At 38.8% G+C, this 13,924-nt stretch overlaps 1 protein-coding gene across 3 annotated transcripts in view; it reads left to right on the plus strand.

Annotated features, from left to right (window-relative positions):
- The window catches only part of TNPO1 (transportin 1), a 34,985-nt gene that overhangs the window by 1,655 nt on the left and 19,406 nt on the right, over positions 1-13,924 (plus strand). For all 3 annotated transcript variants that reach the window (XR_014012809.1, XM_081212485.1, XM_081212484.1), the window contains exons 3-10: positions 2,987-3,062; positions 4,987-5,136; positions 7,564-7,670; positions 8,729-8,862; positions 9,765-9,846; positions 10,889-11,011; positions 12,979-13,097; positions 13,526-13,586. Coding sequence is in view for 2 of the 3 variants with exons in the window: in XM_081212485.1 (XP_081068611.1) it covers positions 2,987-3,062; positions 4,987-5,136; positions 7,564-7,670; positions 8,729-8,862; positions 9,765-9,846; positions 10,889-11,011; positions 12,979-13,097; positions 13,526-13,586 (852 nt within the window). In the remaining variant the exon portion in view is untranslated. The remainder of the gene's footprint in view (positions 1-2,986; positions 3,063-4,986; positions 5,137-7,563; positions 7,671-8,728; positions 8,863-9,764; positions 9,847-10,888; positions 11,012-12,978; positions 13,098-13,525; positions 13,587-13,924) is intronic.

A 13,924-nucleotide genomic window follows, 5' to 3' on the forward strand; every position in this document is an offset into this window, starting at 1 on the left:
TAATCAAACATAAAATCAAACATAAAACAAGACACAGTGCTACTAAAATGAAATGATTGCATAACTGGTGGTTGATAGGTATGGTTTGTTCAGATTTTCAGTTTACAAATGTGTGTTTTATCCCCATTAAATTCAGATTTCCAGAGTACTTTACAATGAAATATCACTGAGCATGGTGTAGTAAATGGATGGGAGAAATGTAAAAAAAAATATCTCATTTTTTACAAAAAGTGGTCATGATGGGTGACTTTCGCCCACAACTCTACAATTTTATGAGCCTATGCTGGGTCACACTAGATTGCCTTATTTCGTTTTCCCATCTGCACTCCCTCGGGGTAGGCTATTGTCAGGGACAACGAACTATTTTGGAACCTAATTGCAGAAAAGTGTCACAACAATCCATGGGCGCAGCAAAGGTGGTAGATTTCCCTATGAGTAGAAAATAATAGAATTGCAGAGCAGGAAGGGACTTGAGGATTATCTAGTCCACCCCTTGCAATGTAGGAATCCTGTCCACAACCATCCCTGGGTGGGCTCGAACCACCAGCTTTCTGGTTAACCGCCAGACGCACTGACCCATTGTGCCACTGACCTGCTTTTTGGCTGACCAAATGGGACGAAATTACTACTTTTTTGACATGAATGTCACGACCTGCATCTCGCAAAAGGATCAGTGAGAAACTTGATCCTTACTTGACAACTGTCTAGGCTTCTCTGCTGAAGTTCTTACACTTTGAGAACCATTGACAAAGCAGTGGGAACATAAGGAATTTTCTACTTTAGTGGAGTCCTTGTAGCACCTTAACCATTATTTGTAAGGAACCTTAATTACAAATTCCAAAAATAATATGCTTTTATATAGATAGTAGGAAGATACAAGCAGATATTATTTTCAAAGCATTGCTCAATGGCTGGAATATTTGATATGTTCCTCCTACCTCTTTGAGTGTAGGAAGGGCTTAGCTAACAGCCCATATTCAGAAGTAATGTACACTCTTATTATTATTATTCATTAAATTTGCATATTGCCCTATACCCGCAGGTATCAGGGCAGCTCACAGTCTTTCTTCTATTGTTTTGTGCCCACTCTGATTGCTGGGTTGGTTCGTTTGTGGTTAGAAGTATTATATCACAGCTGCTGATAGATGGTGAAGCTGCACCTTTTTAAAACATACGTTCTTGAAATAGGTATGTGTTTGACCACTTTCTCCCATCTTGATTTTGATACATCAACATGCAGTATGCTCAGTTGATGTTTTATAATAGGGAAGAGTAATTGGGTACATTGCATTGCCTAGAATGTCAGACTAATTTTGCTAAAATAGATTCACTGGCTTTCTTCAACATCTCTGAAAGTGACAAGAACACTGGAAAATAACTTGGGAGCAATCAAACTCAATAGAAGAGAACAGAAAACACTCTTGTAGCGACACCACACTGTTTTCTATGGCTTGCACATATTTCTGACATTGTTAGTAAGATGAACTATAACAACCATATGTCTACATATGTGTACATACGGATATTTATTTAAAATACTTACAATGCTATTGTATACATGCCTTCAAAGGAGTTAAATTTAATTCAATGGGGTCTGCTCCCATGGATGGGCTTACAAGATTGTATCTTTACTGACTGCAACAGCATTTTACTAGAATACTTTATCAAAGTTTTATTTATTTCTAAAATGTCTGAATTCTTCACATTGTTTCAGATTTAGATTGCAATCCTAGACACGGGTACAAATCTTTCAAAGCTAGCGTGATTCTGAGAGTGTGAGTAGCTTTCATTGCAGCCTAAGGCTGCAATCCTATCACTCTCAAGAAGGTTCCCTTGGACCCAGTGGGACTTGTTTTTGAATAGGTGTTCATGGGATTAACCTATAGGATATATAAGCATGCATAGTGTAAACAGGTATGCTCACTTAATCTTGAAATGAGTTTCTATGCATCAGTTGATTCTCGCAGTAGTCAGTCTGCAAGTAACTTAACTTTAAATGACAGCAAAAATCTAGGTGAGTTGTGAAAGTTAGCACTGGGTTTCTGCCAATGTGGTGCTCACCAGATGTTACGGACGATAATTCACATCACCCCTGACCATTGCCGTGGCTTGGGGCTGATGGCAGTTGTGTTTCATTGCTTGAGTCTCATGGGTTGAGCCCAGCAGAGACACTAATTTGCATCCATTTGCTTTGGATTTGACAAGGCCTAAGGCAAGTGATGGGGAGGAATGGTTTCTGTACAGTGGTGCCCCGCAAGACGAACGCCTCGCAAGACGAAAAACCCGCTAGACGAAAGGGTTTTCCGTTTTTCGATGCGCTTCGCAAGACGAATTTCCCTATGGGCTTGCTTCGCAAGACGAAAACATCTTGCGATTTTTTTCGCTCCCCCCCTTTTTCTAAGCCGCTAATAGCCTTTTAGCCGCTAAGCCTTTAATAGCCGCTAAACCGCTAATAGCGCTAATCCGCTAAGCCGCTAATAGGGTTGCTTCGCAAGATGAAAAAACCGCTAGACGAAGAGACTCGCGGAACGGATTATTTTCGTCTTGCGAGGCACCGCTGTATATGCTAACCCCTACTAAGCAGGGAAGAGGAATGATCTGCATTGCATTTGCATCCAACAGAGAGCTAGGAAACAGTGTTGTATGGGAGGCTCTTAACAGCAGAAGGGAGACATGGCTATACATGCCTTCCACATGGTACTGCATTAAATTTCTAGTTTTTTCTATTGTGGTTGTTGGTGGCAAATGTTCCTTGTTATTGACAGCCAGTTAAATGGCAAATAACAAGACCTCCAGATTTGTACTGAAGTACCTTGCTGTGTTTGCGGTCCTGATTACACTTTGTCAGTAGTTAGAAACTTTATACTTCCAGTTTTGATCTTTTAAAAAACAAACAAAAAAAACAGTTTCAGCTGCGTGTTTAATTGTATTGAGAACTTGCAAACAATGCACAAGAAATGGTCTTTAACAGAATGCTCTACTGTAGAAACTGGAACAGCTCAATCAGTATCCAGACTTCAACAACTACCTGATATTTGTTCTTACAAAGCTAAAATCTGAAGGTGAGTCACTAGCTCTATACCATTTTTAATAAGCACTCACAAAACTAGAAAAAATACCCAGGCACTTTTCATGTTTGGGGGCTTTTTACTTGCAATTTTGTAGATTACAATCATCCTGTGTTTGCTGTGTGTGATGAAAGGCACCGTAGGAATTCAGTGCATACATAAATACAGTCTGTAGACTTGATTATAATCAAATGTTCCTTACGCTGTGGTCCCAAGATCAGTTGTTTTGAAATAAATGGAATTTGCTTTCAAGCACATCTGTTTAAGTTAGGGTTGTGAGTAACAGGTGGAGCTTCCAAGATTCTTACTAAAAAACCCAGATGTGTTCATGTCAATGAAACTAGTAATAGTGTTACATGGCTACAATATCTTACAGAAAAGCAAAAGTTGTTCTAGGGCAAGGGTCGTCCCCCCACAACATTTATAAAATGATGGTGATGTTAAATAGTACAGATATTTTAACTGTGGAGGGGAGAAGCAGAGAACCTCTGCTTAAAGGAGTGCACAAAATTATGCACTTTTGCTAGTCTTCATTTATTTTGAGCTACTGTTGTTCCTGTGTGCAAGTCAGTTCTGCCAACTGTTTAGATATTTTATGCCCCCTTTAGTAATCTAGCTCCCTATACATTAGCAGTGGCTCTGTAACAATGCATCCATCTTTAAAAAATAAAACATTCTTTTCTAATCCTGCTTTTGATGCAAGGCTCCCTGCTAAGGTCTTCTAAAGGCCAGTGTTTGGATCCATAACCATGTATTTCCTGCTAAATTATTCAAGCCCCAGATTCTTACTAAATTTGGCATTTGGATAATAAAAAAAGCACTGGTTTGTGTGACGGTAGGATTTGGTCTTTATGCAGGGAATGTACCTCTAGTTTGGGTTTTGTGCTTGGCTATTTTATTTCCTGTAACAGTGGAATCCTACTCATGGCCTGCTTAGAACTAAAGACACGTTAAGTTCTATTGAATTTATTCTCGGGTAAGTGTATACAGGACTGCAGCCTTAGTCTGGGTGTTCAAATCATGGAATGTTTTCCAACAGAAGTATATATTTTTAACACACTTGAAATTCTGTTTAACTAAATAAGCAACAGGGTTCATTCTTAGAATGTCGGTATCTAGCCTGGCTCACCAAATTATCCAGGAGGGGACCAAGAAGCAATGAAGACTTCCTATGTCAAAACTTTCTAAAATGTGGTTAAGACAGATTCTTCTTTGGCATTTGTTTGAGTATTTGACCAAAAGATAAAAATGAAAGCTTTTTAGTAAAAATATACTAATAGGGTCTAAATTGTATTATACTTTCTATTCCTTGATTGTACATTCATGTGAAACTATTTTTAAGCAAATGTTTTCTTTTCAGATGGGTTTTAGTGTATTAAAAACCCTCATCTGCCTTGTACTTTTTTTATTTATTGGAGGTGAAAATATGGCATTACCATGCAATAGTTAAGAAGGAGACTTATTCACATGACAAGACTTTTTAGGATTTCTTTTTCCTTAAATTTTGAGGCAGGCCATGGGAAGGTCCCCATGTACAGTATTCTGGGCAGATGGCTTCCCACAACAAAGCACAGGATAAATAAACTCTGGACAAAGCGAGGTGTTGTTCTCAAGATATTACTCTGGTACCATAGGCCTTAATTAATCCTTAGTGACAGCCATGGAGTATAAAACAATTTAAATTTTATACCTGATCTTGTGAGCCCTGCTACAAGATGGCTGGTGTGTCCTGTTTCTAGGTAAAGGAGTGCTTGACTCATACTGTACAATCAAGTTCTTGGGGTTTTTTAACAGCTAAGTTTAATGTGTTCCTGATAAATTTTTGCCATATGAAATATTAGCAGTGTTTAAAGCTTCCGTAGAGTATGTACTATTTTACTAAAATATTTAAATTCCTCTTTAAAACTCTTCATTTTAGATGAACCTACACGGTCGTTGAGTGGTCTCATCTTGAAGAATAATGTGAAAGCCCACTTTCACAATTTTCCTAATGGAGTAACTGATTTCATTAAAAGCGAGTGCTTAAACAATATTGGAGACTCCTCCCCATTAATCAGAGCCACTGTAGGTGAGTTGCAGGTATTTAAAAGTATTTGCAGGCCAGTTCTTGGTGGCAACTGTTTGCATGCTATGCTAAATGACCTGAAAGCTTCTGGGAGAGCTGTTTTAGGGCGTTTCTTAAAATGTGTTTGTTTGTTTGTTTAATAATTGAGAGGTCCAAATATGCTAGTGTATCCAATCCAATGCAATTGGATAGGATAGCGTACTGTACTTCAATATTTTAATTAATATTGGAATATTGTGGTCTATATTACCCGTAGTGAGACATTTTGACATAAATCAGTTTAATATATCATTGGTTTCCAAGTCCTTTGTTCTTATCTTCACAGAAAACAACTTTTTTTTCTTCAGATGTTTTTGTTTTGACCATTTACTATGCTTCTGGTCATGATGTGTGTTAAAGTAACGTTTCATCTTTGTGACTAAAAATTGAAATGGGTTTTAAACTTCATCTGACTGTGAACTGCCCTGAGATCTTCGGATGAAGGGCAGTATACAAGTTAAATAAATAAGACTTTACTATATATACATTTTGGTTGTAGTGACAATCAGCAGTGTGTTATATGTTAGTGCAGGAAAGAAGAAAGAAGTTGCTGTCTACAAGTCTTTGCAATGAAAAGTCACACACAAAGTAAAGGTAGCTGTGTTGGCTCATAAAAAAAATTAGGGCAATACCTTATCTTGGGCTAACCAAAATAATCACAAAATGGTGGGCAAGGTTCTGAAGAACTGCTCATCAGATTAGCAGGAGGAAGGGGTCCACATCTGGTAAGACTCTTCAGACAGAATGTGGGAGGAGGTAGCAGAGATCCAAATGAAACTCTTAGGTGCTGTGCAGTTATCAGGTTGCACAAAGGCCTACTGGGAAGAGGAGAAACTGGCTGATTCTCCATTTCTGGAAACACACAAACTCACTGCTACCCAGAAGATAGTCATTGGAGTGTGGAGTATGGTGACATTGTTTTGACATGTGGAAAGGAGGATGGATTAAAGCTTTCTCCTTGCACTTCAAGGAAGCAATTACTTTAAAATCGATTACATTCTGTGAATATATGGTTGGCTAACTTCTGAAACATTTAAATGGCTTTTTTCTGGATGCAGCTGAATTCTCCACAGTTCAGTCTCCTCCACACCTCCAATCCATGTTGATAAATAACAATTTCCATGCTTTTGAAATGTAACATTTTAAGGAAAATGTGTAGAGTATGATTATCAAGGTGGGATTTTTACTTACAGAATGCAAATACAGGTCATATTTTCTTCTGTGAAGTAGGAGAGGAGCACGTTTCCTTTGGCACAACCACATTTTGCAAGTGGAAGTGTTTTCTTAGCTGATTCTATAAACTACAATATTTAAAGAAGGGTTATATCAGTGTTCCGCAAATGGTTTAAGAGAAGCTATTTATATTAGTAGGTCTATCCTCTTGATCACTACTTGTGATGTAGCCATTTAGTACATTGCATATCTTGGAGCTGGATCACAAGGATTTTAATCAGAAGTAAGTTCCCTGCTCCCTTGTAAATCTGCACAGGGTTTCAACATTAGGTTTGAGCCACAACATTGGAAGTTGTTGTTTTGAAGTCTTTACCGCTAGAAAAGTTTAGTGTAATCTGTTTTGCTTGTACTAGTTATTTACTGATAGTTCTCTTATTTCCCTCTGCCACTCATTAGAATATGAATATTTTTATAGCTTTGTGGTGTAGCTAAATGACTTCAGTTTGAAATGCTTGGCTTGTTTCAGTGCTTTGAAGGTATTTCGGAGATCTTTCAGAGCTGACTGGTAATTGTTCCAAAGAGGAATGACTTCGCAACTCTGCCTAAGGGGGATAGTAGTTCCATAATCTGAACCTAATAAATGGTTTGTTATAAGGCAAATCCAGCGATCAGTTTGAGTGTGGTCAGTGTTAAGATTGGTGTTAATTTTGTAGAGCAAAATTATTGATCTTTCTGCACTAGTATAACTTGGTACTCACATGTTTACTTTAGGTGAACAAGTGTGGTCCCCAAGTGTTCCCAATGCTGCCATAAATGGCTGCCTGCAGCTAGAGTTGTAGAAGCATTACTGCCCTGTAAATACGCAGTTGAAAAGCTGCGTATGTAGCTATACCACTGCCTTTCTAGATCGCCTCGACCCCTGTAGTAATGGCCAGCAATCTATCTGCCTTGTGTTAAACAGTGTTGCTTGGAATGTTGATTTCATCACTTAATATTTCTGTAGCTTTAGAAAAACGATGGATTTGAGAGCAAAGGAATTTCTTTACTTGTCAGATTAATTCTGTTCACAGACCGAAAGATCGAGCCATCTTTCTGTTTAATATTCTAAAGAGGAAGACTGCTCCTGTTTCTGGTATAATTTATTTGCTAACACTTGTATGCTTACATCAGAATACTAAATGGGTTGGTTAACTTTATTCTTTTTCCAACAAATCCAAGGTATCCTGATTACAACCATTGCCTCAAAAGGAGAATTGCAGAATTGGCCTGACCTCTTACCAAAGCTTTGTAGCCTACTGGATTCTGAAGACTACAATACCTGTGAGGTATGACTTATTTTCCATCTAGTACTACATTTGCATTTGGCAGAAGATAACCAAATTTTAAATTGCATTTAAACTGCATTGTAATCTAACCATAATTACTACTGAACAGTGTAGGAATCTATTTTTACCCTTAATCTTCCAAAAAGCAATTTAAATGATCCTGCTCACCCAAGCACATTAGTGTTGATCTGTTACCCGTAAGAAAATAGCATAATTCTCAGTGAAAGTTGATTTAAATATTGGGGTAATTGTTGTACAGTGGTGCCTCGCAAGACGAAATTAATTCGTTCCGCAAGTTTTGCCGTCTAGCGAATTTTTCGTCTTGCGAAGCACGGTTTAAACGGTTTAACAAAGTCGCAAGACGTTTTCGTCTTGCGAAGCAAGCCCATAGGGAAATTTGTCTTGCGAGGCAAATCGCGGACGAAAAAACCTTTCGTCTAGCGAGTTTTTTGTCTTGCGAGGCATTCGTCTTGCGAGGTACCACTGTATAACAGACACTCAGTAAGGTCCAGTTTTTTTTATGCCTGATAGTCAAGTGTGCAAATGTACTTTCGCATGTCAATGTAATCCTACAAAAAAAGAATTCCTGTTTAGTATTGGAGACATCCAAGAGAACATGCTAAGCAAGACTTGTTCATGCAGATTTTTGCATTTATTCAATCTTGCTTATTAAGCTATGTTGTTCTAGGTCTAGGAGATCTGGGAAGACTTTAGGCAGGGTGCTTGGGTGCCAAACCTTCTCTGCTTTTTGATGCCCAGATGCTGGGTGCTTTCCACTCCATCCACTTCGAAGGCTAATGTGGGGAAACCTTCCCACTTCATCCCTGGAGTCAATCTATCTTTTGCTTCTACAGCAAATGGTTACAGGATCCCAGCCAGGTCTAACTGATTGGTTCCAGCAGGATTTTCTTTTGCTTGCATTTTTAATCTAGAAATTGCTACCACATGTTATTTTTTAAATAGGAGTGTACTGAGATAAGGGAGTAAGTATTTCTAAAATAATAAGGTGTCCATATAGAATTTTCAAACAATCACCAAAACGTGTGTTTATTTGGCAGGGTGCATTTGGAGCTCTTCAGAAGATTTGTGAAGATTCTGCTGAAATCTTAGATAGTGATGCATTAGATCGCCCTCTCAATATCATGATCCCTAAGTTTTTACAGTTCTTCAAGCATAGCAGTCCAAAGATAAGGTAAGAGATAACATTGCATGTTTGTATACACACACACATTTTTCAAATACTTCAGTTAGCAAGATTTTATGGGGAAGTATTTTAAACATGGCTAACTTAAATGCCATTTCAGGCCAAAAAAAAAAATGTTTATCTAGTCTGACTGATACTCTTCCAGTTTCTGAGACCTCGAACAAATGCTTTGCATTTGCCGAAGTCCCTCAGCATTGTTTCATGAAAGCATGGTTCACTTCACTGGAGCTTAGCACCATTGTAAACAGCTATTTACCTGGCCTCTAGGAAGGGAAACTATTGTAAACCAGAAGCATCAGTTCTTTTTGCCCAAGGCAGTTGCTGTGACGCAAGTGATTACCAAGTACAAGTGGGAAGCCAGTCAATAAACTTTTGTCATTAAGGCAGCGTAGGTGTCTTTTTACTGGATACTAACAGAAACACTTCCAGTTGTCTCCTGGATGTAAACTCTTTCTCTCCCCCGCCCCACATCTTAGTGTTCCCAAACTACTCAATTAACCACACTTGAATCTTAATGTGTGTATGACATTTGGAAAGAGCCTTGACTTTGGAGCGGCAGTCCAAAAATAAATGTCTTGACTTGCATGCAGACCTCTTTGAATTCCAGCTGCAGTGTTCATGTTTTGTAACTTGTAAAGCCTTGGACTCGCTTAAAATTTGGGCATGCTTTGGAGATTACACTTGGTTAGAACTGGTGTAGAATGTTTTACTGTTCCCGAGTCTTTTCCGGTTGCTAATAGTTGCTATACACACATGCTATAGCCATTGTACTATTTTTAAAAAAGCTGGTTGTTTCTTTCACACATCAGTTTCAAATCTGTTTTGAGTCTTAGAAGTGGTGAATGTACTTTTTTATTTGATTTTTAAAAGAAAAATATTACCTTTTGTAGGTCCCATGCAGTTGCATGTGTCAATCAGTTTATCATCAGTAGGACTCAGGCCCTTATGTTGCACATTGATGGATTTATTGAGGTAGGTGACACAAAGTTTCTTATCTTTTCTGAGTTTGATCTTTTAAAATTGTTGATAAAAAGTTTAATTAAACTATGGAAATTAAACACAAGCATGCAGGTCTCCCACACCATGAAAGCAGGGTAAGAATGAAATGTGTGAAGTCGTAAAGTTTATTAGTGTGTGAAACCATTGCAGAGCCTAGAACTTTGAACAATAGCTGCTTTCAAGTTCTGTATTATATATACAGCAGGGGTAGAGGACCATTTTGGCCTGGCAGACCACATTGTCGGGTAGCTGGGTGCAACCTGGTATGCTTCCCACATTCCCTTCCCTTGGGAAAGGCCAGTAGGCTTACCTGGTGAGGAGGTGGCTACAATTTTGGGGTAGCCACGAACTGTAGATCCTTCCTTGTGAAGAGCTACAGTAGTAATTAAATGGAAACTTAAAAATGGTCCCTGCAGATATCAAAGCTGGTAGAATTCCCACTATAACAATTGTTTCATAAGTGTTTCCCCCCCGCCCAGCCAAAAGACTTTTAGAAGCAGAAATTTCATGGCTATGCAACGGATGCAATTCATGGGTGTCTGTGCATAAGTGGAATTGACTTCTGTGTGCACAACAGAACTTTCCTTCTGTCTCCTCTCCCTGCTTGCCCCCTTCCCTAAATCAGTGCTGGAGGGTTGAGGGAGGTGTTATGCAAGCAGAAGTGTGTTCTTGCAACATTGGATTTCACCTAATAGCTTTTGGCTTGAGAAAACACAACAGACCCCCAGTCCCCAATATGAGCTAATCCAGTAAAAATGTCTATTTCAGTTGACAGATGCTTTTCCCCAATAAAGTTAATCTTTTTATCTTTATAACACAGTAAAAAAAACTGCTGGAGCTCTGAAGTAAATCTGATAGTAAGGCAAAATAATAATTCTAAAAAATTAATATTTAGGTCCACTTCTTTACTTCCAAATACAGGGATTACTAAAAATGAATCAACATATTGTAAACCTCATAGGTGCTGTAAACCATTTAGTTTGCTCCTATTCACAATACCTTCCCCCTTCAACAGAATCTGTTTGCGTTGGCGGGCGATGAGGAGCCTGAAGTACGTAAAAATGTGTGTCGGGCTCTAGTGATGCTACTGGAAGTTCGAATGGACCGCTTACTTCCTCACATGATTAGTATTGTTGAGGTAACTTTTTTGAATTTTGATTAAACACAAATGAATACATGATAGAAGTTTTTTGTGTGTAGGAGGAGAGGGAGAAGTAAATGGGTAAGATTCACATATGTTCAGACATACATGTGTGTGTCAAATGTAAAAGGAAAGCCATACTACTTATGTGACTGATTTTTCTGCATATGTGGGGTCATTTTTTTATTTAATTTGTATACCACCCTACACTCAGAGGTCTCAGGGCAGTTCACAGAAAAAAAATCAAAATATAAAACCACAAAATATATAAAATAAAAACAACCCAATAACACCCCCCAAAAAACCCCACATTTTAAAAGGGCATAGGGTGTCAATCAAATCAACCAAAGGCCTTGTTAAAAAGGAACGTTTTTGCCTGGTGCCTAAAGGTGTATAATGAAGGCGCCAGGCGAACCTCCCTGCGGAGAGCATTCTAGACAGGGAGCCACTACAGAGAAGGCCCGTTCTCGTGTTGCCACCCTCTGGGCCTCTCGAGGAGAAGGCACACAAAGAAGGGCCTCAGAAGATGATCTCAGGGTCTGGGTAGGTTCATATGGAAAGAGGCGGTCCTTGATGTATTGCAGTCCTGAGCCATTTAAGGCTTTATAGGTCAAAACCAGCACTTTGAATTGGGCCTGGAAACTAATTGGTAGCAGTGCAGTCGGACCAGGATCGATGTAATATGCTCAAACCGTCTTGCTCTGGTAGGCAACCTGGCCGCTGAATTCTGCACTAGCTGACATTTCTGAACTGTCTTCAGAGGCAGCCCTATGTATAGCGCATTGCAGTAATCTAGCCTTGAGGGTTTTTGCACTAGATTAAATATGTATTGGCTGCCCATTGCAAATCAAATACACTGTTGAGGATTGTTCTAAATGTTCTGTTTTATATTTGTGAGCTGTTTCTCCATTTGCCATATTCTGTGTGAAGTGTGGATACCTAAACACATTTTGTGAATTTCCTGATTCAGAAAGGCTCAACTGTGATCTGCAAGGTTTTACAAAACTCCCTTGCCTGCCCCAGCATCATCTCTGACTGTTGGACATTGGACATCAGTTGGAGTTGATGAAAGCTGGAATCTAGCAACATCTAGAGGGCCATGAGTTAGCCACCCTTAATCTTCCATCCATATCCTTAGCAGGGCATTAGAGCAAGTGCTGGTTCTCACATGCAAATGTCTGCATATTTTCTCAGTGTGATCTTTGCAATGTATAGGACATAGCTGTCAACTTTTCCCTTTTCTTGCGAGGAATCCTATTCAGAATAAGGGAATTTCCCTTAAAAAAGGGAAAAGTTGGCAGCTATGGTATAGGATCACATGGAGAAATCTCATTATGAACTGCTCTGTATATTGATACAGTTTGCAGTGATTAGCAAACATTCCTACAATCATGGGAATACCTTTTTTGGACACTGGGAGTGGCATGGAGAAAATTATTTAGTTATTCATAAGATTTTAATTCCCCTTAAGGGTTTCCTTATGTCTTTCTCATACATGTGACCAGTCCCAAGTAAAGAATGCACTTTCTCAGACTTGGAAATGTCAACACTAGGTAGCTGCCAAGCAAATCAGTTTGTAAAACAATCCTATGGTACTACATATTTTCAAATTAACACTAATCTACATCTACAGTGTTTACTGGTTTAAATGATCATGCAGGAAACATGCAAATCTAGGGGAAGCGGAATAATCTAGGAACACACACACTACCAACATGGTTAGCTGTTTGTGAAATCTGATCTTGAGCACAAAAATATTATCATAAAGGGCAGTCAGTGCAATGGGAAAGAATGAATTAACTGTGGTGTTCATGCTTATCTGGTACTTTCAGTTAAAAAAAAAAAAAAACTTTTGTAAGCAACCCCATTGGTGGTGGATTGCTACTTTAAACTCTTTTTAATTAGATCACATTTACAAAGAAACTGACACCTGTGCCATTTTATTCCCTTGTCATTGTGTGTAGTATATGCTACAAAGGACTCAGGACCAAGATGAAAATGTGGCTTTGGAGGCTTGTGAGTTTTGGCTGACTTTGGCTGAACAGCCAATTTGTAAAGATGTTCTGTGTCGGCATCTTACCAAGTAAGTTGATCCTACGCTCACCCTCCATAATTATATGGATTCAGAATTTATTTGCATCATGCTTTCAGTGTCTTTTTTAAAAAATAGATTTTGGGAACAGAGGCAAGAATCCACGTATAAAACATATACATTCTTTTGCATTGATGGCAGCATAGTTGAGAGTGATCATTGGTATACCTTGGTGGTGTTTCAGTGTGTACAAGGAAGATAACTGGCACACCTTATTAATACTGGGGATGTATGCAAGGCTGCTGAAATCTTATGCTTTGAAGGGGGGATGAAGGGGGATGTCCCTGTAAGTGCTAGAGGCTCAGAAGCCACAGATGCCTCAGTGAATGCTTCCTGGATACCTCCATATTTTATTGGAGGCAATTGAAAATGTATAGCTGCAAACCAGCTGATATTCAAGAAATGTCCTTTCTCTTTAGGTTGATACCTGTGTTAGTAAATGGCATGAAATACTCAGAGATAGATATAATTCTCTTGAAGGTAAGCATGATTTCCCCCCTCATTTGTTGAAGATATGCCACTGTCCCTTATATTAGATACTCTTACAATGTTTGCCTTTAACATGCGCAATATACGCTGCAACATATGCAACATTCAACAACTCTTAGTTATTTGTGGACTCTGACAGCTTTGTTGCAACATTGCTGGTTTTTGCAGCCTTCCCACTTGTTGGTTCACGGGCTATGAAGGGAAGACTCAGTGCACTGAGTTAAACAATGGGATTGGGTGCAGGGTGGCTATGAAGCTAAAATATAAGGCAAGCTGTATTTTCCAGAGTAAGATCAGTTTTTGGAAATACGCCAGTTTGTGCTTATATG

Source organism: Podarcis bocagei (genome assembly GCF_964188305.1).
Source record: "Podarcis bocagei genome assembly, chromosome: 11".
Lineage (NCBI taxonomy): Eukaryota > Metazoa > Chordata > Lepidosauria > Squamata > Lacertidae > Podarcis > Podarcis bocagei.